The sequence below is a fragment of the Castanea sativa genome, chromosome 12 (genome assembly GCF_040712315.1).
Source record: "Castanea sativa cultivar Marrone di Chiusa Pesio chromosome 12, ASM4071231v1".
Taxonomy (NCBI): domain Eukaryota; kingdom Viridiplantae; phylum Streptophyta; class Magnoliopsida; order Fagales; family Fagaceae; genus Castanea; species Castanea sativa.
The window spans coordinates 15,886,861-15,908,068 of record NC_134024.1 but is presented as its reverse complement, the minus strand read 5'-3'; the positions used below and the strand labels follow the sequence as shown (position 1 = coordinate 15,908,068).

Here is a 21,208-nt window from a genome sequence, read left to right as displayed (position 1 = left end):
GATCCCCAATGACGTAGACATTACGTATTGTGAGGAAGAAGATATTCCACTGGTGTCTCGGCCACCTGAATCCATTTTGATTCCAATGATTGCGTTTATTGAGGGGGGTATGGAAATTCCTATGGGTAGAGTAACTAGGGATTTTCTAATAAATTATAGGCTTACCCCTTCGCAGTGCTCCCCAAATGTCCTTAGAATCTTAGGATGTACGGATGCCCTTAACCGAAAACTGGGGACCAACCTGACCTGGCAGGATGTAAATTGGGTATATAACTGCCAAAAAGGGGACATGACTAAATACTATATGAAGTGTAGAATCCCTTCTGTTAGGCTGATTTCCTGTTTACCCGATTCAAGCAAAGGGATGGATGAAGATTACCTCGTCATCTCGGGCAATTGGCATGACGGATTGCATTGCCCTACCCGAGAAGGGGTACCAAGTAGGGTTCCCGAGGACTGACCTAGCACTTAGGATTAACCATACTCTTTTCTGTGCTTTACGTCACTCTACGTATTTGTTCTAATGCCTTCATTTATTATTGCAGACGATTACCATACCGCCCCGAACTTGTCTGCCGTGAATCGTGCCGATTTGAACAGGATTCTTCGGTCGGAGATATTCATACATAGGGACGGACAGCTTCGAGCAGCCCACATCATTCTCGGATACACTCCTTCTACTAAACGTTTCCAAAGCCCGAAGAACGTAATAAGAGCAAGAGATCTAAGACTAGCTCAAATTGACGTTGCTGCCCCGGGATTCTTATTAGCCGTACCTCCCCCTGCAGGAACTCAAGACGCACAACTTCCTGCCCCACTTGCCGCCCAACTGATCTATCCTCCTTTGGAGCAAGCTGCTAGTCCTGTCGCTGAGGAAAGAGCTGCCACACCCGAGCTCCCTCCTCCCGAGGTGACAGAGAAAGATTTCGAGGTGTTCTACCGCCCAGACGCTCCCTCCAGTTCCCAACCGTCAAGCAGCCAAATGGGTTTTCAAGAAAAAGAGCCTGACCTGCTGGCCTTACTACAGGCACATGCAGGCGGCTCTTCGCCAGCGATGCCGGTTCCTCCTCGTCCAGCTACTCCGGCTGTTACTCGGGCACCTTCCTCGGAGGCGACAGATAAAAAACGCAAAAGGGGCCAGAGTAGCAAAAACGTTATAGACATCGAAGAAGGGGAAAGCCTCGACCCTTCTGTTAAAGATACCAGGGCTGTGAAAGCCCTTTCCAAGAAAATTACTCCCACTGGTTCGTCGAAAGACCCCAGTGGCGAGTCTACAAGGAAAGCATCAGCCTGGCGACCCAACTTCACCCTCAGCTCGGGCAGCCCTGTTTTGGATGACGCCAACTTGCGGGATCCGAAGAAGGGAAGCTCGAGCCTGGTGGCCGAATGTCTAGAGAAGGCTCTATGCCTTCCCGAAGATATGGCAGAGTTGCGGTCCTTCCGTAAGAGGGAAGTTTTCTTGTCTTTGAAGCAGGACTTAGCCAAGGTATTTTCGAAGTCTTTGCACATTCCATACATGAGTTTAACTCTTTATTATGACTAACTTTATTAACTCGAATATATCATAGGCGGTCCAGGCTTCATTTATGGCTGAGGAGTGGGTAGATCATTCATTGGATCTTGCTCGAAAAGCTGATCAAAATGCCGAGGCGGCAGTGAAGGCACAAAAAGAAGCCGAATTGAACTTAAAAGAGACCCTCACTCGCCTGTCCGAGGTAGAAAAAGCTCACAAGAATGCTGAGTCGGCCCTGAAAAGTTATGAGTCGCAAGCAAATCTTGCTCTTGAGGCTCAAAAACAGGCTCAAAGCAGGCTCGCCCTCACTGTTGTCGAGCTCAAACAAGTGCAAGGATTGCTGGCCAAGAAGGAGCAGGAGTAGGCTGCTGCCGAGCAAGCAGCGTACGATGCTGGGATGAAAAAAGCCTCTGACAGCTTAACTGCCCAACTTAAAGGGGTCGCCAGAGCGTTCTGTTCGGAGGTGTGGGGTCGCGCTTTGGACGCTGCGGGAGTAGATGCTGACGCAGTACTCCGTATTCCCGACAACATTTACTATCCCCCGGCATTGCGCTTAGCTCCTACTCCCTCAACGTCGACAAATGATCCTGAAGTGCCCATCCCTGCTTCTGTTCCTTCTGATGCCCCAGTCACAAAGGACCCTTCTCCCCCAGCTCAGCCCGTGGACGAAGTAATTGAGGGTGATTTGGCTGAAGAGCCAAAAAAGAAGAAAAAAGAAAAAGACCCAGAGAAAAGAAAAGACAAGCAACCTGTTGCTTAGTCATTCCGTAGTTATTGCCTTATTTTTATTTTATTGTTTTTTCTTTTTACGGATGTAAGGGGCTATATGATGGCCCCAGTTTTGTAACGAATACTTTTTAAGACATTAATATTAACCTTTCTCTTTTTGTTTCATGCACAAGTCTTATTACAATGCGATGCCATCCAACTATCACTTTGTACGCATACAGATAGACGCTTACTTGAATTAAAAATCATAATATCACCTCAAAATTGTTCATCATACTTGTGATTTTAAGGGGCTCAAAAAGCTCAACCTGGGCACCATAATTTCACTATTTTTTACGTTTGAAAGAGAAGGCATGAGATTCCATAGGCTAATAAGCGACAAGGCTTAATGATTTGTTTACGCTAATGCTTAGTTGCTTGAGATTCCTTAGCCTTAACCTTGCCGGATTTATGACTCTTGTGTTATGGTCCGTGGAACCAAGGAAAGACAAAAATCAGTTTAGCACTTATATTTTTGCAAGTGGTTGACTTTTCTTAGACTTGTGGCCCGAGGAGCCGAACAAGAACTAAGGTCAACTTAACACGTGTATTTCTTGCAAACGATTAATTTCTCTTAGCCTTGTGGCCCGAGGAGCCTAACAAGAACTAAGGTCAGCTTAATACTTGTGTTTTTTGCAAGTAATTAATTTCTCTTAGACTTGTGGCCCGAGGAGCCGAACAAGAACTAAGGTCAGCTTAACACTTGGGTTCTTTGCAAGTGATTAATTTCTCTTAGACTTGTGGCCCGAGGAGCCGAACAAGAACTAAGGTCAGTTTAACACTTGGGTTTTTGCAAGTGATTAATTTCTCTTAGACTTGTGGCCCGAGGAGCCGAACAAGAACTAAGGTCAGTTTAACACTTGTATTTTGATTGATACAGAATTGAAATGAACAGAAACCACACAAAAAGGAGATTCTTTTCTTAATAATAATATCGTCGTAAGTTATTTACATTCCAAGGGCGAGGAATCACCCTTCCATCCAGATCTTCTAAACGATAAGCCCCTACACCTGCTATTGAAGTAATTTTATACGGCCCTTCCCAATTAGGACCCAACTTTCCCCAAGCAGGATTTTTTGTTACCCCCATTACTTTTCTCAGTACCAAATCTCCTGGTACCAAGGGCCTGGACCTAACTCCCTTGTCGTATGTCTGCTTGAGCTTCTGCTGATAGCTGCCCATCTTCACATTGGCTATTTCTCTCCTTTCCTCAACAGTATTCAAACAATCATACATCCTATCGTGATTGCTCGCTTCGTCATACTGGTCGGACTTCAGGGTGGGAAAACCCGATTCTAATGGTATTATAGCTTCCATTCCATACGTCATTGAAAAGGGAGTCTCGCCTGTCGATCTTCGGGGTGTAGTGCGATAAGCCCATAATACATGAGGCAATTCTTCTACCCAGCCTCCTTTAGCATCATCCAATCGTTTCTTCAAACCTGCCAAGATGACTTTATTTGTTGCTTCGGCTTGACCATTTCCTTGAGGATAGGACGGTGTTGAATATCCATTCCTTATTCCCATTTCTGCGCAGTACCGTCGGAAAGCCTTGCTATCAAATTGAAGGCCATTATCAGAAATCAAAGTATGAGGGACTCCGAAGCGAGTTATGATATTTTTCCAGATGAATTTCTTCGCATCCACATCCCTAATATTGGCTAAGGGCTCGGCCTCCACCCATTTCGTGAAGTAATCCGTGCCGACAATGAGCCATCTCCTATTACCTGGTGCCCGAGGAAAAGGTCCGACGATATCTAAACCCCACTTAGCGAAGGGCCATGGGCTGGATAACGGGTTTAAGTTACCTCCTGGTTGATGTATGCTAGGCGCAAACCTTTGACATTGATCACATTTCTTGGCATAATCTTGAGAGGCTCTCTGCATGCTCGTCCACCAATACCCTTGGGTCATGGCTCTATGAGCTAGTGATCTTCCTCCGGTATGACTCCCACATACACCTTCATGCAATTCTTCCAGCAGAGGTTCCACGGCATCAGGATGTACGCAAAGCAGGTACGGCCCTGTGTAGGAACGTCTATAGAGTTTTTGCTCCTTTGATAGCCAGTAACGAGGAGCGCTTCTTCGTACCTTCTCGGCCATTGTTCTATCTTCAGGTAGTATTCCGTGCTGCAAGAAAGCTACAATTGGGTCCATCCAACTTGGACCAACATGAACGCTGTGCACCCGTACTGCCGAGATGCTGGTCAAGCTAGAGGACAGTAAATCCTCCACTATGACCATACGTGGTAATTTCGAACCCAGTGAAGTGGCTAACATTGCTAATGAGTCAGCATGAGAATTATGTCCCCTTGGGACTTGATGTACCTTAAAACTTTCAAACAAACCCAACACCCCTTGAACTCGTTTGAGATAGCTTTTCATTCGTTCATCTTTTGCCTCAAATTCTCCATTAACTTGCCCTACTACCAATCGGGAATCACAAAACAACCTCACTACCTTTCCTCCCAAGTGTTTAACCATCTGGGAACCCACCAAGAGAGCCTCGTACTCGGCCTTATTATTAGTGGCTGGGAATCCCAACCTCAATGATTTTTCAATGACTAGTTTCTCGGGAGATATTAACACGACTCCAACCCCGGCTCCTTTTCGATTTGATGCCCCGTCCGTGTAGACTTCCCAAGGAGTGATGTTTTCCATCCCAATGGACATCACTGTCATCACGGCATCTTTGTGGTTAACCTGATCTTCCGTGAACTCGGCCACGAAGTCGGCAAGGATTTGCCCTTTGATAGCTGTCCGGGGCATATACTTGATGTCGTAAGCTCCCAGTTTAGTTCCCCACTTTGCTACACGACCCGTATAATCCGACTTCCTCATGATAGCTTGCAGAGGCAATTGAGTGAGTATTACTACGGTGTGAGCTTGGAAGTAATGGGGCAATTTCCTTGTTGCATGTACCACGGCTAGAAGCGCTTTTTCCAACAGTAGATATCGCTGTTCTACTTCTTGCAAAGACTTGCTGATATAATATATTGGTTTCTGGACCCCATCATCATTCCGTATTAAGACAAGACTTACGGAGTGATTTGTGACGGCTAGGTAAGCATATAACACTTCTTCCTTCTCGGGCGTTGATAATATCGGTGGTCTAGATAGGTATTGCTTTAAATCTTCAAAAGCCAAGTTGCATTCATTAGACCATCGGAAATCTTTCCACCTGTGCAAAAGGCGATAAAATGGGCGGCACCTGTCTGCGGACCATGATATGAACCTGTTCAAGGCTGCAATCATACCAGCTAACTTCTGCACTTCTTTCGGGTTCTGAGGGGGATGCAAACCTAAGACAGCCTTAATTTGATCAGGATTAACTTCAATTCCCCGATGAGTAATCATGTACCCTAGAAACTTTCCCGAGCCCACTCCGAAGGAACACTTTGATGCATTCAAGCGTAACTTATACTTTCTTAACATCGAGAAGGTCTCCTGTAAATCTGTCAAATGGTCTTCTGTCCTCTTACTTTTAATTACCATGTCATCGATATAAGCTTCCATATTACGCCCCAACTGCGCATCAAACATTCTGGTCACCATTCGTTGATATGTGGACCCTGCATTCTTTAGACCAAAGGGCATCACTCGGTAATGGTAATTACCATTAGGGGCACGAAAAGCCGTTTTCTCCTGATCATTCAATGACAAAGGGATTTGGTGATACCTTTGGAATGCATCCAAGAAGCTCATTCGGGGGTGCCCCACAGTTGCATCCACCAGTTGATCAATTCTGGGTATAGGGAAAGGATCCTTGGGACATGCCTTATTCAGATCTGTAAAGTCAATACAGACTCTCCATTTCCCATTCTTCTTTTTTACTACAACATTATTGGCCAGCCACTCAGGATAGAAGATCTCCTTGATCGCCCCAGCTTGCTTTAGTTTACTAACCTCCTCCTTAACTGCTTCTGCGTGTTCTTGAGACGCTCGCCGAGGAGGCTGTTGTCTAGGCGTCGCATGGGGGTTAATATTCAAACGGTGGCAGATAACTTCTGGATTAATTCCTGGTACGTCATAAGTTGTCCATGCAAAAACATCAATATTATCCCGCAAGAATTGAACCAATTCTTCTCTTTCCCGTATCGGCAGTTTAGATCCGACTTGAAAATATTTCTCTTCATCTACCCCAATAACTACCTTGATTAGCTGCTCGGCAGAGCCTTCATCCTCAACTAGGCCGACTTCCCGAGCAGCCTCCTTTAATTGCTATGATGTCTCAAGAACTTCTCCTTCCAACGAACCTCGGCCTGTACGAATAGTGGCAGACGTTAGACATTGCCTGGCTACCATTTGACTGCCATGTAATACTCCCACACTTCCTCGTATAGGGTACTTCACCATCACATGTAAAGTAGATGAAACTGCCTCCATCGCATGCAGCCATGGTCTAGCCAAAATGGCCGTGTATGGAGAGTAGGCCATAACAACTATGAAGTTTACCTGTACTTCGGAACCCTCCACCTGCACAGGCAACCTAATCATTCCCCGTGGGATCACCTGGTTTCCATCAAAACCGACCAACAGCTGGTCGTATTTTTCCAAGTCTTCTTCTTTCAACTTTAATCCATTGAATAGGTCCGGATACATAATCTCGGCACCACTTCCATCATCCACCAAGACTCGTTTCACATCATACCCCCCGATACGAACTGTGACGACCAAGGCATCATCGTGGGGTTGAAACGTTCCCTCTTTATCCTTATCAGAAAAGCTCAATATGGGCGTCGCCGAGGACCTCATTCTTTTGTTTGCTTGATGATTCTCTTCCACGTCCTCATTCCCACACTTGTTTTGAACGGTCATGACCCGAGACGGTTTCCCAAATTCTCCTCTCGGCTGGGTCAAGATGACGTTAATAGTGCCCAAAGATGGTTGAGGGGCCTGACCCCAATATTTTCGAGTGTCTAGTTGTTCCTTTTTCCCATCCGGCTTTGCCAATAAGTGATTGATCTTCCCGGCCCTAATCAATTGATTCAAATGGTCGCGCAATGTCCGGCACTCTTCCGTGGTGTGTCCCTTATCCTGGTGGTAATGGCAATGGAGGTTTTGATTTCTCGTGGATGCATCTCCACTCATTTTGTTGGGTGGCCTAAAATATGGCTCATTCCGAATTTTCTCCAGTATGTGATGCACGGGTTCCTTAAATAGTGAATTAATTAGAGGAGACTCGGCGGTCCTCGGATGGCTTGGAAAGTCTCGTTTGGGCCGAATACCTTGAAACCCCCCTACCCGAAGATCCTTCCTTTCCAGATACCCTTTCATTTTTCCTTTGCTTTGCATCTGATCTTCTTCTACCCGTTTATACTTATCTATCCGGTCCATGAGCTGACGCATATCTATCGCGGCCTTCATTGTCAAAGACTTCCTTAACCCATGCTCCGTGGGAAGACCCACCTTGAAAGTTCTCACGGCTACACTCTCCACATCCCCATCAATTTCATTATACGTTTCCCAGTATCGGTCGGAATAGGTTTTGAGTGTTTCGCCTTCCCTCATAGACATAGACAGTAGAGCATCCAAAGGTTTTGGAATCCTAGTACAAGTTATGAACCTTGCTCCAAATGCCCTAGTCAATTCCTCAAAAGACCTCAGAGAACCTTCTGCCAAAGCATCAAACCATCTCATAGCCACGGGCCCCAAACTGGAGGGAAAAACTCTGCACATCAATGCCTCATTATTCGAATAAACGGCCATCTTCTGACTAAAATGACTAACGTGTTCTACAGGGTCAGTCCTCCCGTTATACATAGTAAAGATGGGTTGAGAAAACCTACGAGGTAGCTTTGCCCTATTTATCCTGGCCACAAAAGGGGATTTGGCAATTTGCCTCAGGGCTTTACCCATTGCATCACTCCCATCATCGCGATATATCCCATCAGTATCAGGCATCCTTGTCTCCTTTTGCTGCTTTGCCCTAACGCCCGAAGACACACTGACACGGGTCACACTTCGAGTAGGCTCAAATACTGGGGGATCAATTCCTCCAAGGTTTGCTTCCGAACTGTCACTGGAAGAGCTAGCATTACCCTTACGTCTCCGCTTCCTACTGTCCACGCACTTACGTAAGTAAGCTATCTCAGATTGCATCTGTTGCAATACATCGTCGCGAGACATATGCCCCTCAGTTAGTGATCGTTGCTCAGCCTCCTGATCGCCATCATGTGCTTTCACCACCCCTGAGGTATGTCCCTTCCCTTTGTCACGCTGGAGACTTACAGCTACGTCTCTGCTTCGTGAACTTACGGATTCTTCCCCTTCTTGATACACCTCCGCCATATACTTCTAGATGGAATGTGCTACGTTGTTGTTGTTCCCACAGACGGCGCCAATTGTAAGGACCAAAAATATATAACAGTCTACTTAGGGATTCTCCTGCTCGTTTATTTACTCAAGGTCCTTCTACAATACATTTGGTAGAGAGGGTTCAACAACAAAAAGTCCCCTCTTCGTAGTCTCTTGATTCCTATTTATATTATTTTCTGCTTTCATCATAGCCCTACACCTTGCAATCTGCGGTCCTTTTCCCATGACACCTGTCCGTCGGCAGCGGAGCAAGATTCTACTTTGCGTTCCGCACTGTTCAGGTCATGTCCACATTAATGCGACGGATAGAGGTGATGCTTGCTAATTAATGCGGCCAGAATGGTTGTTGCCGAGCATTTAATGCAACCTTCCAAATCAGCCTGCTACATACAGATATTTGCAACATGTCCCTTACGTAACCACCGTCCACGCCACCTCATCTTCGGGCACACCCGGAGATACCTCATCTTGCATACTATATGTTGGCATTCCTTTCTTCGGGCCCTCGGGTTCTTAGGTCCTCGGGTCCTCACACTAGTATTCTACCATTTTTTTTTTTTTTATAGGAAAATCTTTAGCAGTGATATTTTTAAGAGGGAGGGTTTATCTAGATTATACACACAACACAAGGACAGACACAGGAGACAAGACCAGAGCACAACAGAGGATTATCCCTCAAAATCAAAATCCCAACTTCGAATTTCTGCGTTTTAACTTTTTACGATTCGTTTAAGATTTTTGGTTGCCTATATTTAGTTGAAATTCATACTAAAAAAAAACATGATGTGGGACGAGTGGGACGACAACGTAAACACCGACCACGAACAATCCGACCGACAACAAGACTCCTACCTTAATTTCGATTTCCTCTCTGCCTTGTCTAAACCCAAGGTACTCTATTTCACACTCTTTGTTCATTTCTTCTAAACTTTTTTTTTCTTCAAGTTTTTATTTATTTATTTAATTTTATTATTTATTTTATTTGATAGGATTACTATAAGATATTGGAGGTGGATTATGATGCTACGGACGATACCATTCGGTCCAATTATATCCGCCTAGCTCTGGTTTGTATTTTTAGTAAATTGTCTTTTTTTTATTTTAATTTATTTATATTGTTATTATTATCTAAACGTTATTAAGATTTTACTAATAAATTACTCTGTGATTTTGTGCACGAAGAAATGGCACCCAGATAAGCAAAAAGACCAGGACAGCACCACTTCCAGATTTCAAGATATAAATGAGGCATATCAAGGTCAGTCTTCTCTCTTCTTTTTTTTCCTTTTTTTTTGGAGGGGGTTAATAAATATTCAATATTTTAAAGTATTTCTGTGTTTGCTTTTGCTCACTGCTATGTGTGTTGAGGTGCATTGTGTGATGGCATAATTTGTAGCATAGACATTGTAGTAAGGCTTTCGATTTGATTTTTGCTGTTGAACCATAAGTGTTTTTAGTGAGTAAAGAAGATAAGCTAGTTTACTGCTTGTGTATGTGCTTAGAGTTAGAGCTGGTCTTAAGCCCCAAAAAAAGGAGGGTTGTGGTAGGTTGACGGCTAGTGTAAAATTTAGTCACGGCTACAAATATGTTTGTTGAGGATCTAAAGCCGATCCCAAAAATTTTGGGACTAAGCTTGGTTGTTGTTTATAATAGTGTATTTGTTTGGGATAAAAGCTCTGTGTAGATGCATTTTTAATCTCATAAGAATTTCGAAGTTTGAGTGAGTGGATGTGTTGTTCTGAGGAGGTTGTGAGCTGGTTAGAGCTTAAAATATATAACTGGCTATGGGTCAGCAATGGCTTTGTGAACTAAATCCTACATGGCTACATGTTTTGTAAGTTGTTGGGGATCACTTGATCTGTGATTTGGGGGTGTGGATGTAACTGGTTGAGTTTTTTCTTGAGTCTAATTTGTGAGAGAATAGGTAAGGTTTTTTTTTTCCCCTTATGATATAGCTGATCAATGTATCAACATTTGTTATTGCTAAAATTGGTGAGTGGCCCCTTTTGCAGTTCGTGGTGTGTTTTGGGAAGAAGAAAATGAATTATTATAAGGATTTTGGGTTCTAATTATGGTATTGACACATGAATTAAAAATTAAGATGTATGTATAAATGGATTTCCACAATGGTGGAGACTGCAAAGGTCTCATTATTGGGGCCTCCTTGTAATTACTGTTCAGCAAGGGTGTAAGATTTGTGAATTAAGAGGCATGCTCAGGGGTGTAGATTCCTCTGTTAATTTGATACTGTACTTGAGTGGATTGGTGTTATTTTCTTGAAGTGACAAATGTTGTCTTTGTCAAATTAACAGAAAGTTTCCAGAGCCTATTGATTTTCTTGCGTAAAAAGATCAAATTGCTGCTTGGTCCAAACTTTAACTCAACCCGTGTATTGTTTCACGTATATGGTATGAACTTTTGAGCTGCTAAGTGTAAGTTTTCTGGGAAGTATTCTGATTTGAAATGTGTGAAAATTTCATGTAATTGAGAAGCATTGAGAGAGAGAGACATGGGAAATACAAAAGAATGAGTGGAGAAATGGCAAGAGAACTGATTGGAGGAACATGATTTCATTGCAAAATATGTGTCACAGGCCTTTCTTGTGCATTTCCTTGTCAATTCTTGTGAATGTTCTAGGTATTTCCTTAATTTTTCCAATACACTTCCCATATAAATAGACTCATCCCTTTTCCAAACAGGTTTTCTAGAAAGTGCCTTATGGGGAAGTGGTTCCTATACAATGTGTCTTGGAATCTTCAGAATGTCCTGCTTTAGTGTTTCTATAACACCCCTCTTCATTTCCCTAAGCTTTTGTATCTATTATGAAAATTTTTATCAGTAATTGTTTCTAGTGAAATAAAAGAGTGATTACTTATTTGGAAAAGAGGTTGCTGCTGTACTTCGTATCTTCTCATATTATCTGGTAACTCAATAGGCCAATGATCCAATTCATCTAATGGCACCCCTCCTTGTGAGAAGCAAAGGGTGAGTATTGGGTTCAACTCAAAGCAGCAACAGGTGCGCCCCCCCCAAAAAAAAAAAAAGGGAAGAAAAGACTCAATAAGATTAGCAACCAAGCACAACAGAGTCACTCGGATTCATTATGAGGTGGATATGGATGGAGGCTTGAAGTTGCAAGTAGGGTTTAGGATGGCCCAACTCCATCACTATCCCTAAAACAAGGCTGTTGAAAGTAATGATTATGTTAGTATTAAGATGATGCATGTTTAAGGTTTTATACAGAAAACGAGAAGGTGAAAAGGGACTGGTGAAAGTGATCAAATCACTTGTAATCTGATAGTAAATAGTACCCTAGACAGTATGTTAGGGTGGAACAAAATATCTGCAACCAAAACAATCAATGTTGGGCCTTCAAATTTAGCTAGGTCCAAGGTATAGTATAATTCCATTTTTTCCTTATAAAAATCTTTATTATATAGGGAAAATATTCACTTCTGTCTGTCTATGAATAAGTCCACTCAGATGCCATTCCTTGACATCTCAGTCCCCATGTAACATGTTTTATTCTGCGGTTTGACTGTGCCACAAGAGAGGGTCCTTTACTTAACTGAATAGTAGCATGAATAGTTATATGGATGTCAAAGGCTGTGTTGAGAGCATTCATCAGCAGCTAATATTAATTCTTCACTTCTCTTCTTTTCTCAGCACATTATGCTCATTTCATAGAGTTAGTAACAGCAAAAGAATAATTCAAGTAGTAGTCAGTAATGTGTAACAATTTCTTCGTGTTTAACAAGTGTTTTTCATGTTATCCAACAGTCCTGAGTGATCCTGTCAAAAGAATAGAATATGACAAGAAAGGGATGCTCTACGTCTATGATTATAATATAATTGTAAGTGTTACTCCTCTTTCCCTGCTCTACTAAATGTTAGTTTTCCTTCATTTTTTTCTTATTCACCTTGTAATTTTTCATTTGTTGGCTGCAGGAATATCTCAACCGTTACAAAGGCCTTATATTAACATGCAATGGGCTTGGGTTAAGGCATTCAATATGGTAAGTGAAAATAACAAGCATAGATCTCCTTCAATGCACTTGGAGAAACTTTTGTGGTGCATGGCACGAATTGGTTGACACTTCAAACTGCATAAGTTGGGGATGAGCATTAGGTCGGGACGCATTAGGGAGTTTAATATTATGTTATGCTCATGTACAAATGTAAGACTTACCAACATTTTGTAACTTCTTCTCCTTGGACATTTTACATATTCTTGGAGGTTTGTTGATTATATATGTCACCTCTTTGGGTAAAGATATGGTCAGGACATAATACTTCCATACTTAATTTTTATTCTGCTGCAGTATTATGATATCTCACATGTATAATCAAATGATCATGCAAACTGTTGAACGAAACTACCCCCGAGAACAACTAAGGAATACAGTAGTAGACAGTTGACCCAACGAAAACCAGTAGGTACTTGGCCCAAAAAAAAAAAAAAAAAAAAAGCAGTTGGCACAGCTTTAAGAAGTGGAATAAATTAGGATTCGATATAGGATAGAATCTATTTTATGGTTCAAAATAAATTTTCAAATCTAAAGGAATATGAAGCCTCTTCCTCCTACCTGAGCCTTTAGATTGCTCCTGCTAATGGAAGAAAATTTTTGAGCTTTTATTCTCAGCTTTTGTTTAATTCACGAAGCTAGGGATGGTAAAAACATTTCACTTTGGGAGAAGATGCATATATATATATTACTTCTCTTATAATACTAATAATTATCTTATATATTAGATTAGATATGTGTCATTTTTCTCACATTGTGTTAGCCTTATAGTTATGTGGAACTCATGCTATGAGAGAAAATACACGTACGATATATTTGATACATAAGATACTTTGTTTTATGATACACAATTGTCTTGACGTTAGATATGAAAAAATGCTAGATCATAGTACTTGGGAACTATGTTCCTAACCTACTATCACTCACTATTCCTTAAGGGAAGGACCTCCTTGTGTCTTATTTGGTGTTTGTGGTGACAGCTTTGTATTCTTACTATGAAAATGCGTTCTAAGGGCAATCGCATTAATCAATGCAAAATTTGTCTATTTTGCAAAAAAAAAAAAAATACTTTTTTTTATTTTATATACCCACTTTTATAAAACACTCATATCAGTTTGTCTACATCATCTTTTATTTAAATAATATTTTTCTCACATTCACATTTACCATGGCCTACCAACTTTAACACACGCCAACTCCATTTTCTCTGAACACTTTCCTTTCCTTTTCTCATTCTTCTTCTTTCTTTTTTCATATTTTTCTTTATTCTCCAAAGGCAGATGCTCCATTTTCTCTTTTCTCTAAACACGTTCCTTTACTTTTCTCATTCTTCTTCTTTCTTTTTTCGTATTTTTCTTTCTTCTCCAAAGGCAGAGGCTCAAATCAATACCAAATCAAAACCCACAAAATTCTCATTAATCAATACTATTGATGATGGGAGGGACGGATTTGAGTAGCTCAAGTTCTCATATTAGATTTCTCTCTCATGCTTGTCGAATCTCAAAGATTTGAAGAAATCCCTCTCTCTATCGAAGCTTGCATTGTAGGATCTCTCTCATCTGATTTCAAGCATAATTTTGCCACCATTGGGTTTGTAATTGATTTTGATTTTGAGTTTGGGTTACGGGTTTTTAGTTGATGGTTTAATTTTGAATTGGTTTTCTGTGGATTTTGGGTTAATCAGGTTTGATTTTCATTGTATTTTGGGTTTCTGTAGTTTTGTAGGTTTTGGTGGTTATTTTAATGGGTGATGGTGGTGGTGGTGGTGGTGGTGGTTGGGTGGTGATGGTTGGACAGTGTTGGGTGGATGGTGGGTGTGTTTGTATGTATCAGAGGAAGAAGACGATGATGAGGGAGAGAAGATGCTTGAGTTGGATTTGTAGATGGAGAAGAGAGAGAAAAAAGGAGAGAAATGTGAAATTAATAAAATATTAATATGCAAAGCTACAGTAACCATGCATATATGCACGATTACTATAGCATTTTTGTGTATATGCACAATTTTGCAAGTACTGATGTGGGTTTTTTTTAGTTAAAATGTGTAAAATTAACTACTTTTTGTATTTTGCATAATTTTACAATCGCTGATGCGGTTGCTCTAACGCCATGAAATTCTTATATGGTTCTTTTCATTTCATGACACCTAGTACAAGAAATCTACTATACATATAAAAAAGAAATTAAATAATTGGCAAACGTTACAAAAAAGAGTTCATTGAATTTTTTATTTAGAATTAACTACATTGTTCAAGCAGCCAATTTGATGCGCTCCTAACATGAACTTACACTCATCGTAAAACACTTGGTCAATAAATTTCAGCTCCAAAGGGGTTTCCTTCATTTCATTTGAATTGAGAGCATAACCGAATTCTATCTTATTTTATAACAAATTGAAAAATATAGAAAAAAATACATTTTAAAATAAAACCTATATTTTAGAATGATACAAATTAAACTTTATAGTTTCACAAATAACAAATTACATTCTAGTCTTTAAATTTTAACGTACTTCTTAAGTTGGCCGTATCTTCCATCTCTGTTAGGCCAAAGAGAAAAATATATTCTTGAAATTTAATTTTTACACTTTAAAATTTCAAAATTTAAATTTTACATCTTAAAATTACATTATGTTTGCAATAACAGTCATGTTCGTATTTTCCCTTAAAAGCTTCGTAAGCTTACCATGTTTGTTTGTTCATCCAATAAATGATAATTATGATATCAAGTGGCATTATGAAAATGGTGTTGCCTAGTAAAAATGACATGGTATCATTTTATTGGCCAAACAAAACACACATAAACGGCACCGTATTGTATAGTATAGTACTATCAGTTTATCACTTGCTAGGAAAACAAAAATTGAAATCCCTAAAATTGAAGTAGACGGAGCAAAAATGGCGAGCGAGGAAGATAGCGCTGTGAAGGAGCCATTGGATCTCATCAGACTCAGCCTCGATGAACGCATCTACGTCAAGCTTCGATCCGACCGTGAACTCCGCGGCAAACTCCACGTACCTCTCTCTCTCTACCTTGTATATTTTCATCAATTTGTAGTCGTGTTGATTTGGTTGGTTTTGTGGTTTTCAAAAAAAATTTCTGGGTTTGTATTTATTGCAATTTTCAGGCTTATGATCAGCACTTGAATATGATTCTTGGTGATGTTGAAGAAATTGTGACCACTGTAGAAATTGATGATGAAACTTATGAAGAGATTGTTCGGGTATGCTCTTTTCTTTTCAATTTGTTTCTTTTGTAATCTTTTTTTTGTGTTGAAGTATTTTAAACATGTAGTCTTTTATCTTAGTTGGAAGCTAAATTAAGTTGGGCAAAAGCTAGGAAGCATGGACACTTCATTTAAGGTGTTATACCCATGTCCTACTGGTTTCACGTTTTAATTTTCAGAAATTGCTGATGTTGCTGTGTCGTACCCGTACCCGTATCCGTATCCGTGTTCTTGCTTCTTAGGGCAAAAGTAAAGTTTTTTTCCCGATAAATTCAATAGTATAGTTACAATGTGGGAGGGGGTGTTTGAACATTGAACGTCTCTATTAGAAACACCAGGAGGTGCCAGTTGAGTTACTAAACTCTTTTAGGGCAATAGTACAATCGTACATAAACTATATAAGCTGAATGAGCTGGAAAAGCTTGGGCAAACTGACACTGTACAGGATAGCAATCTTTTTGTCAATTGAAAAAGTATGCACATCTAGATTTAAAAGCGTGTGTTTTCCATTGCTGCATTGAGGAGTTGGGTCCTATGTAACTTAACTGCCTCAGATCTTGAGAGTTGCAGTTATGATTTTTCATGTCTGAAAAGTTTTTGATCTAAACCCATCAAAATTTTGTACAAGGAAGAACTGAAGTCAATAAGTTTCTTTATCAATTTATACTATGTAATTTACTCTTAATAAAACAAAAATGGCAAATGATGTAGAAATTTCATACAAGTAGAACTTGCTCGTAGGAACCACCACTAATAAGAGTTCCAGAAGATATTAGCACAAATGCATAATATGCACATTTTGGGGATTACTTGTTAATAGGAGCATGTTTGTAGTTTTGAATGTACTCTTTAAAATAAATAAATAAATTAGACAAATTATGTAGAAATTCCATATTAGTAGAACTTGGCTGTAGCCTGGTAGGAACCACCACTGAGAAGAAGTCCAGAACATATTAGCACTAATGGATCCACACCCCTCCATGCAACGCAATGCCCTTAATAGGAGCATGTTTGTCAGTTCTTTTATACTCGTCAAAAAGTTTTTTGGCTCTGTTTATGAATTGTTATTGTTTACATTCTAATATTTAAGAAAAGCAACCTTGGAATGATTTAGGAACTTTTAAACTTTTGTGAAGATGATGGATAGGGTTAGTGTTACTGTGTGGTAGTATAAAGAATGCAATATTTTTTTGCTACAGTTAGGTGAGGGGTATTTCCTTGGGCAGGCTTTGAACCTGAGGTGACTCACCAAACATGCAGCTGAGCCAGGAGGCTCTTGGCTATAAGAACGCATATTTGACTAAATCATGTTGATATACTAAATGGAAATTGAGTAGAGAGTAGGAATAAAAATTAGTTGGAATATAAGTTGCTATAATGATATAAGTTTACTATTTATCTTTTTATTTATAACAGTGAGATGTGACCCAAAAAGCCTCTAGTACACTGAAGCCTACATCTTTTTAGTGTGATATAAGTATTACTATTCGTCTTTTTGTATTCAACCATTATCCAATCATCTACAAGTCCAAGAAGCCTCTTGTACACTGAAGGCTTATGTAGCCTGCTGCAGATAAATGAAGGATTTTGAATTCTTTGAAGTCAACTATTATGAAATTGTTTTTAGGACAAATAAATAGTAAGAGAAATAAAAAGACTGAAGACTCAGGAGTGAGAGAGGAGAGGGGGAAGTGGGAGGAGGTGACAAGGAAAGAGGATATGGCGTAGGCAATTTGACAGTAGTTGAATAAGTTGGGGAGGAAATCAGTTGTGGATTCAAGCGATGAGGAGCAGTTTGCAATGGAGTGATTGGGTCTATTGAAGAAGAGGGTGGTGATGGGTGGCATCGATAGTAGAGATTGACTCAAGCCATTAGGGCGGGACATGAACATAGAGAGAGAGAGTGAGGAAGAACAACAAGAAAACAGCACCACCAGATTAATGCTTTGGAGCTGTTTTGGTTGGTTCTGTACAATAATGCCTTCATGATTTTCATTCACCACCAGATTTTTATTTTTATTTTTTCTTTATTTGTTGTTGTATTTGTTCAAGTTGTTACCCAGCTCATGTTATAGCCATTCCCTTGCTTTTGAGGAGAAATAGTTGTTCCTTGGACATGAGGAAGTGCCATTCCTTGTGATTAAATCCACAACCAAATGACAAAATGATTAAATCTATGGAATGCCTTTTCTGTAATAGAACTTGCTTAGCGTATTAAAATTGTCCTTAATTTATGTAGACTCACTATGTTGGTTGAAAAAAATCTAATCCCATTCATCCTATAAAAGATGAAAGTTTGCAAAATAAAAAGTATTTGAATGAAATGAAATAAACATTACAATCTTCTGAAAATGTTTTTAGGTGAATCATGCATGTTTTTTGCAATTATTCCCACTCGCGTCCATTACTTATCTTGGGGCATTTTATGATGAGTATTATTTTTATTTTGTTTCATGAAAGTGCTTGTCATTTTTTTTAACTTGCATGTGTGTATTTGTGTTTTTTAACTGATTACTTTTTTTTTTCCTTCCATTACAGACTACAAGGCGCACGGTGCCATTCCTTTTTGTTAGAGGAGATGGTGTGATATTGGTTTCCCCGCCACTAAGGACAACTTGATTTTCTAGTTGTAGTGCATGGTTCACTCTTGTAGGACACCTGCTATCAGATATTTTATGTAACTGTATTATTAACCTTATCAAGCTTATTTTGCATAGCAATGATGAATATGTTTGAGTTATATATTATTCTGGATTTATCATACTGATTTAGAAAACACCCGATTTCTATCCGCCTTGCACTCTGTTGTTGGTTCCCTATTCATTTTTGCATAAAAGTAAAGTACATATTTTTATGTGATCTTTCAAAATCCAGGGATTCATAAGGTCGATACATGGTTCACAGACACATGGGGTTATTTGGGATGGCTGAAAGAGAAATTTCTACACTGCCTTGTGACCTGGTAAGGGCTGTATGCAACCAATGTCACATAATATGTGAGGTCCAAGGGTATGTGGTTCCCATCAACTGAGACATTGGTTGCACTTAAAAATTTGTAGCCTTTATTTTGATTTTTTCCACTGACACCCTACTAAAATATAGGGTTTAATTTCTTAGAGCAATCACACCGGGGTATGTATAATATAAAAAGTGCTTAAATTTACACATTTTCCACCAAAAAATATACACATCTGCTACAATAACCGTGTAAATATACAATGTTGTGGACTCGTATAAATTGAGGGGCTTCTCAGACAAGTGGGTTTTAGAACTCAGTGATGGGAAGAGGGTGGTGGTGCCGATGGAGATCGAGAGTCAGCCTTTAGGCTTTTTTAAGGCTTTGTTTTGGACGGGCTTAATGCCATGGATTATTCAAGAAATTATTCGAGGCCTTTTAAAGGTACAATTCGAGTGGGATGGGGCGGTGGTGGAGGATGTAGATTCTGAGAGTTGGTCTAAAGAAGGTGGTGAGATGGTTGAATTTGATCAACGAGGTTCAAATATTTTAGAACCCTTAAATGTGACTTTGTTAGCTATATCGAAGTCTATTGAGACCTAAAAAGTCAATAACCTATCTGCCTTTTTGGAAGATGGTCAGTCTAGAAATCATTCTAGCATGTCACCATGGTTTCAGAGCAAGTTTCAGGATTTTGGCTCTTTTTTGGAGACTCCAGTTGAAGGTTTGGAAGAACTTGCATCCAATTTTCTCTTGGCTGTTGAGGAGAAAATTAGACAGAGGGCTGTAGTGGATGCTTTGAGTAAAAAAACAAAGAGTGGAGGTAAGGGTTTAAGGGAGTTAAGGAGCTTGGTGAACTCTATTAATTATGATTCTGCATCTGGTAAAGCAAGAGGTTCCAATAGGGAAAGGGCTCTGATTGTGTCCCAATGAATTTGAAGATAATCTCTTGGAATGTGAGGGGGCTGAATGAGAAGGATAAAAGACTCTAAATTAGGAACCTTATTAGAATTTGGAGAGCTGATGTCATTTGCTTGCAGGAGACTAAGATGGAGCTTATCACTAGGGGATTTATTAAAAGTATTTGGGGTTGTCAACATGTTGATTGGGTATACTTGAGTTTAATAGAAGGGTGGTGGAGAAGTTGGAAGAAGTTGTGGGTGATTTTTTGGTGTCTTGTAGATTTAGGAATGTGGGAGACAATTTTGAATGGGCATTCACTAGTGTGTATGGTCCTAATGTAAATAGGGAGAAGAGGCTAATGTGGGAGGAGTAAGCGAGTCTTTATAGTTGATGGAATTTGCCATGGTGTGTGGGTGGCGATTTCAGTGCAATTCAATTTCCTTCCGAACGTTTGGGGGCAAAGAACTTCACTCCGGGTATATATATAATTTTCCTGATTTCATCTTTTTTAATGGGTTAATGGATGGATATTCCTTTGAAGGGTGGTAGTAACACTTGGTCAAACCCACTGTCGAGCTCCAGGGTAGATCGCTTCCTCTTTTCTTTAGAATGGGAGGAACATTATCCAAACATTCATAAAAAAAGGTTGGTTAGAGTTCTATCAGACCACTTCCCCGTTTCTTTGGAGGGCGGGGATATTCGTGAGGGACATAGGCCTTTTCATTTTGAAAACATTTGGCTTCAAGTGCATGATTTTGTGGAGAAGGTGAAAAATTGGTGGGACTCTTATCAGTTTTATGGAACTCCAAGTTACAAGTTAGCCATGAAATTGAAAGCTTTAAAGGGAGACTTTAGAAAGTGGAATGAAACCAAGTTTGGAAATGTAATCATTAAAAGAATTAAATTATGGAATGATTTGAATGCCCTAGATTCTAAAAAGGAGAGGGTGTCTCTTTGTGTTGATGAGAAACGCAATAAAGAGAGAATTCGCTTGGAGATTGAGATGATTGCTTCGTTGGAAGAGATTAGCTGGAGACAAAAATCGAGGGTGCTATGATTAAGGGAGGGGGGACAGTAATACAAAATTCTTTCATCAGATGGCTAATTCTAATAGAATGAATAATAATATTGGCAATTTAAATATTGGTGGAGTGTTGACATCAAATCAGGAAGTTATTGAGGAGAATATTGTTCGGTACTATAAAAGTCTTTACTCAGAAGATAAGCACATTCGTCCTCATCTAGATGTGCTGAATTTTTCGAGGATTTCTGAGGATAAGGTTGGCTGGTTGGAAAGACCTTTTGAGGAAGCTAAGATTTTTGGAGTGGTCATGGATTTTGATGGTGATAAAGCTCCTGGACCTGATGAATTCCCTATGGCTTTTTTTCAAACTTGTTGGGCCATTATCAAAACTGATATTTTGGAGGTTTTTCAGTATTTTTTTGATAATGCTTAGTTTGAGAAAAGCTTGAATGCTACTTTCATCTCCTTAATTCCAAA

The 21,208-nt window shown here is 39.9% G+C and overlaps 4 protein-coding genes across 4 annotated transcripts; 3 read left to right on the top strand and 1 right to left on the bottom strand.

Moving 5' to 3' along the window:
- Nucleotides 1-2,487: 2,487 nt before the first annotated feature.
- Nucleotides 2,488-7,631, bottom strand: LOC142620246 (uncharacterized). The gene is made up of 7 exons (XM_075793646.1): nt 6,585-7,631; nt 6,015-6,494; nt 5,325-5,927; nt 4,120-5,114; nt 3,669-3,837; nt 3,255-3,554; nt 2,488-2,550 (listed from the first exon to the last, which is right to left on the bottom strand). The coding sequence occupies exons 1-7, from the start codon at nt 7,629-7,631 to the stop codon at nt 2,488-2,490; spliced, it is 3,657 nt and encodes a 1,218-aa protein (XP_075649761.1).
- Nucleotides 7,632-9,191: 1,560 nt separating this feature from the next.
- LOC142618987 (uncharacterized) lies at nt 9,192-12,932 on the top strand. Its single transcript, XM_075792062.1, has 5 exons — nt 9,192-9,491; nt 9,590-9,667; nt 9,783-9,858; nt 12,381-12,454; nt 12,549-12,932. The coding sequence occupies exons 1-5, from the start codon at nt 9,381-9,383 to the stop codon at nt 12,618-12,620; spliced, it is 411 nt and encodes a 136-aa protein (XP_075648177.1). The 5' UTR covers nt 9,192-9,380; the 3' UTR covers nt 12,621-12,932.
- A 2,513-nt stretch (nt 12,933-15,445) lies between these two features.
- LOC142618238 (sm-like protein LSM3A) lies at nt 15,446-18,648 on the top strand. The gene is made up of 3 exons (XM_075791143.1): nt 15,446-15,636; nt 15,750-15,845; nt 18,387-18,648. Exons 1-3 carry the CDS (start codon nt 15,520-15,522, stop codon nt 18,465-18,467), a joined length of 294 nt encoding a protein of 97 aa, XP_075647258.1. The 5' UTR covers nt 15,446-15,519; the 3' UTR covers nt 18,468-18,648.
- Nucleotides 18,649-20,230: 1,582 nt separating this feature from the next.
- On the top strand, nt 20,231-20,764 carry LOC142620245 (uncharacterized). Its single transcript, XM_075793645.1, has one exon. The coding sequence runs from the start codon at nt 20,231-20,233 to the stop codon at nt 20,762-20,764; it is 534 nt and encodes a 177-aa protein (XP_075649760.1).
- Nucleotides 20,765-21,208: the final 444 nt, after the last annotated feature.

What these genes read in the sequence shown, in the direction of transcription:
- LOC142620246 (XM_075793646.1), bottom strand. Translation starts at nt 7,631, where the DNA reads ATGCGTCAGCTCATGGACCGGATAGATAAGTATAAACGGGTAGAAGAA. An exon ending in TACCCAGAATTGATCAACTG is followed by an intron (nt 5,928 to 6,014) that starts GTGGATGCAACT and finishes TTGAATGATCAG; the next exon opens with GAGAAAACGGCTTTTCGTGC. An exon ending in AAATGTGATCAATGTCAAAG is followed by an intron (nt 3,838 to 4,119) that starts GTTTGCGCCTAG and finishes TCAATTTGATAG; the next exon opens with CAAGGCTTTCCGACGGTACT.
- LOC142618987 (XM_075792062.1), top strand. Translation starts at nt 9,381, where the DNA reads ATGATGTGGGACGAGTGGGACGACAACGTAAACACCGACCACGAACAA. An exon ending in CTGCCTTGTCTAAACCCAAG is followed by an intron (nt 9,492 to 9,589) that starts GTACTCTATTTC and finishes TTTATTTGATAG; the next exon opens with GATTACTATAAGATATTGGA. An exon ending in TATAAATGAGGCATATCAAG is followed by an intron (nt 9,859 to 12,380) that starts GTCAGTCTTCTC and finishes GTTATCCAACAG; the next exon opens with TCCTGAGTGATCCTGTCAAA.
- LOC142618238 (XM_075791143.1), top strand. Translation starts at nt 15,520, where the DNA reads ATGGCGAGCGAGGAAGATAGCGCTGTGAAGGAGCCATTGGATCTCATC. An exon ending in AACTCCGCGGCAAACTCCAC is followed by an intron (nt 15,637 to 15,749) that starts GTACCTCTCTCT and finishes TGCAATTTTCAG; the next exon opens with GCTTATGATCAGCACTTGAA. An exon ending in CTTATGAAGAGATTGTTCGG is followed by an intron (nt 15,846 to 18,386) that starts GTATGCTCTTTT and finishes CTTCCATTACAG; the next exon opens with ACTACAAGGCGCACGGTGCC.
- LOC142620245 (XM_075793645.1), top strand. Translation starts at nt 20,231, where the DNA reads ATGGATATTCCTTTGAAGGGTGGTAGTAACACTTGGTCAAACCCACTG.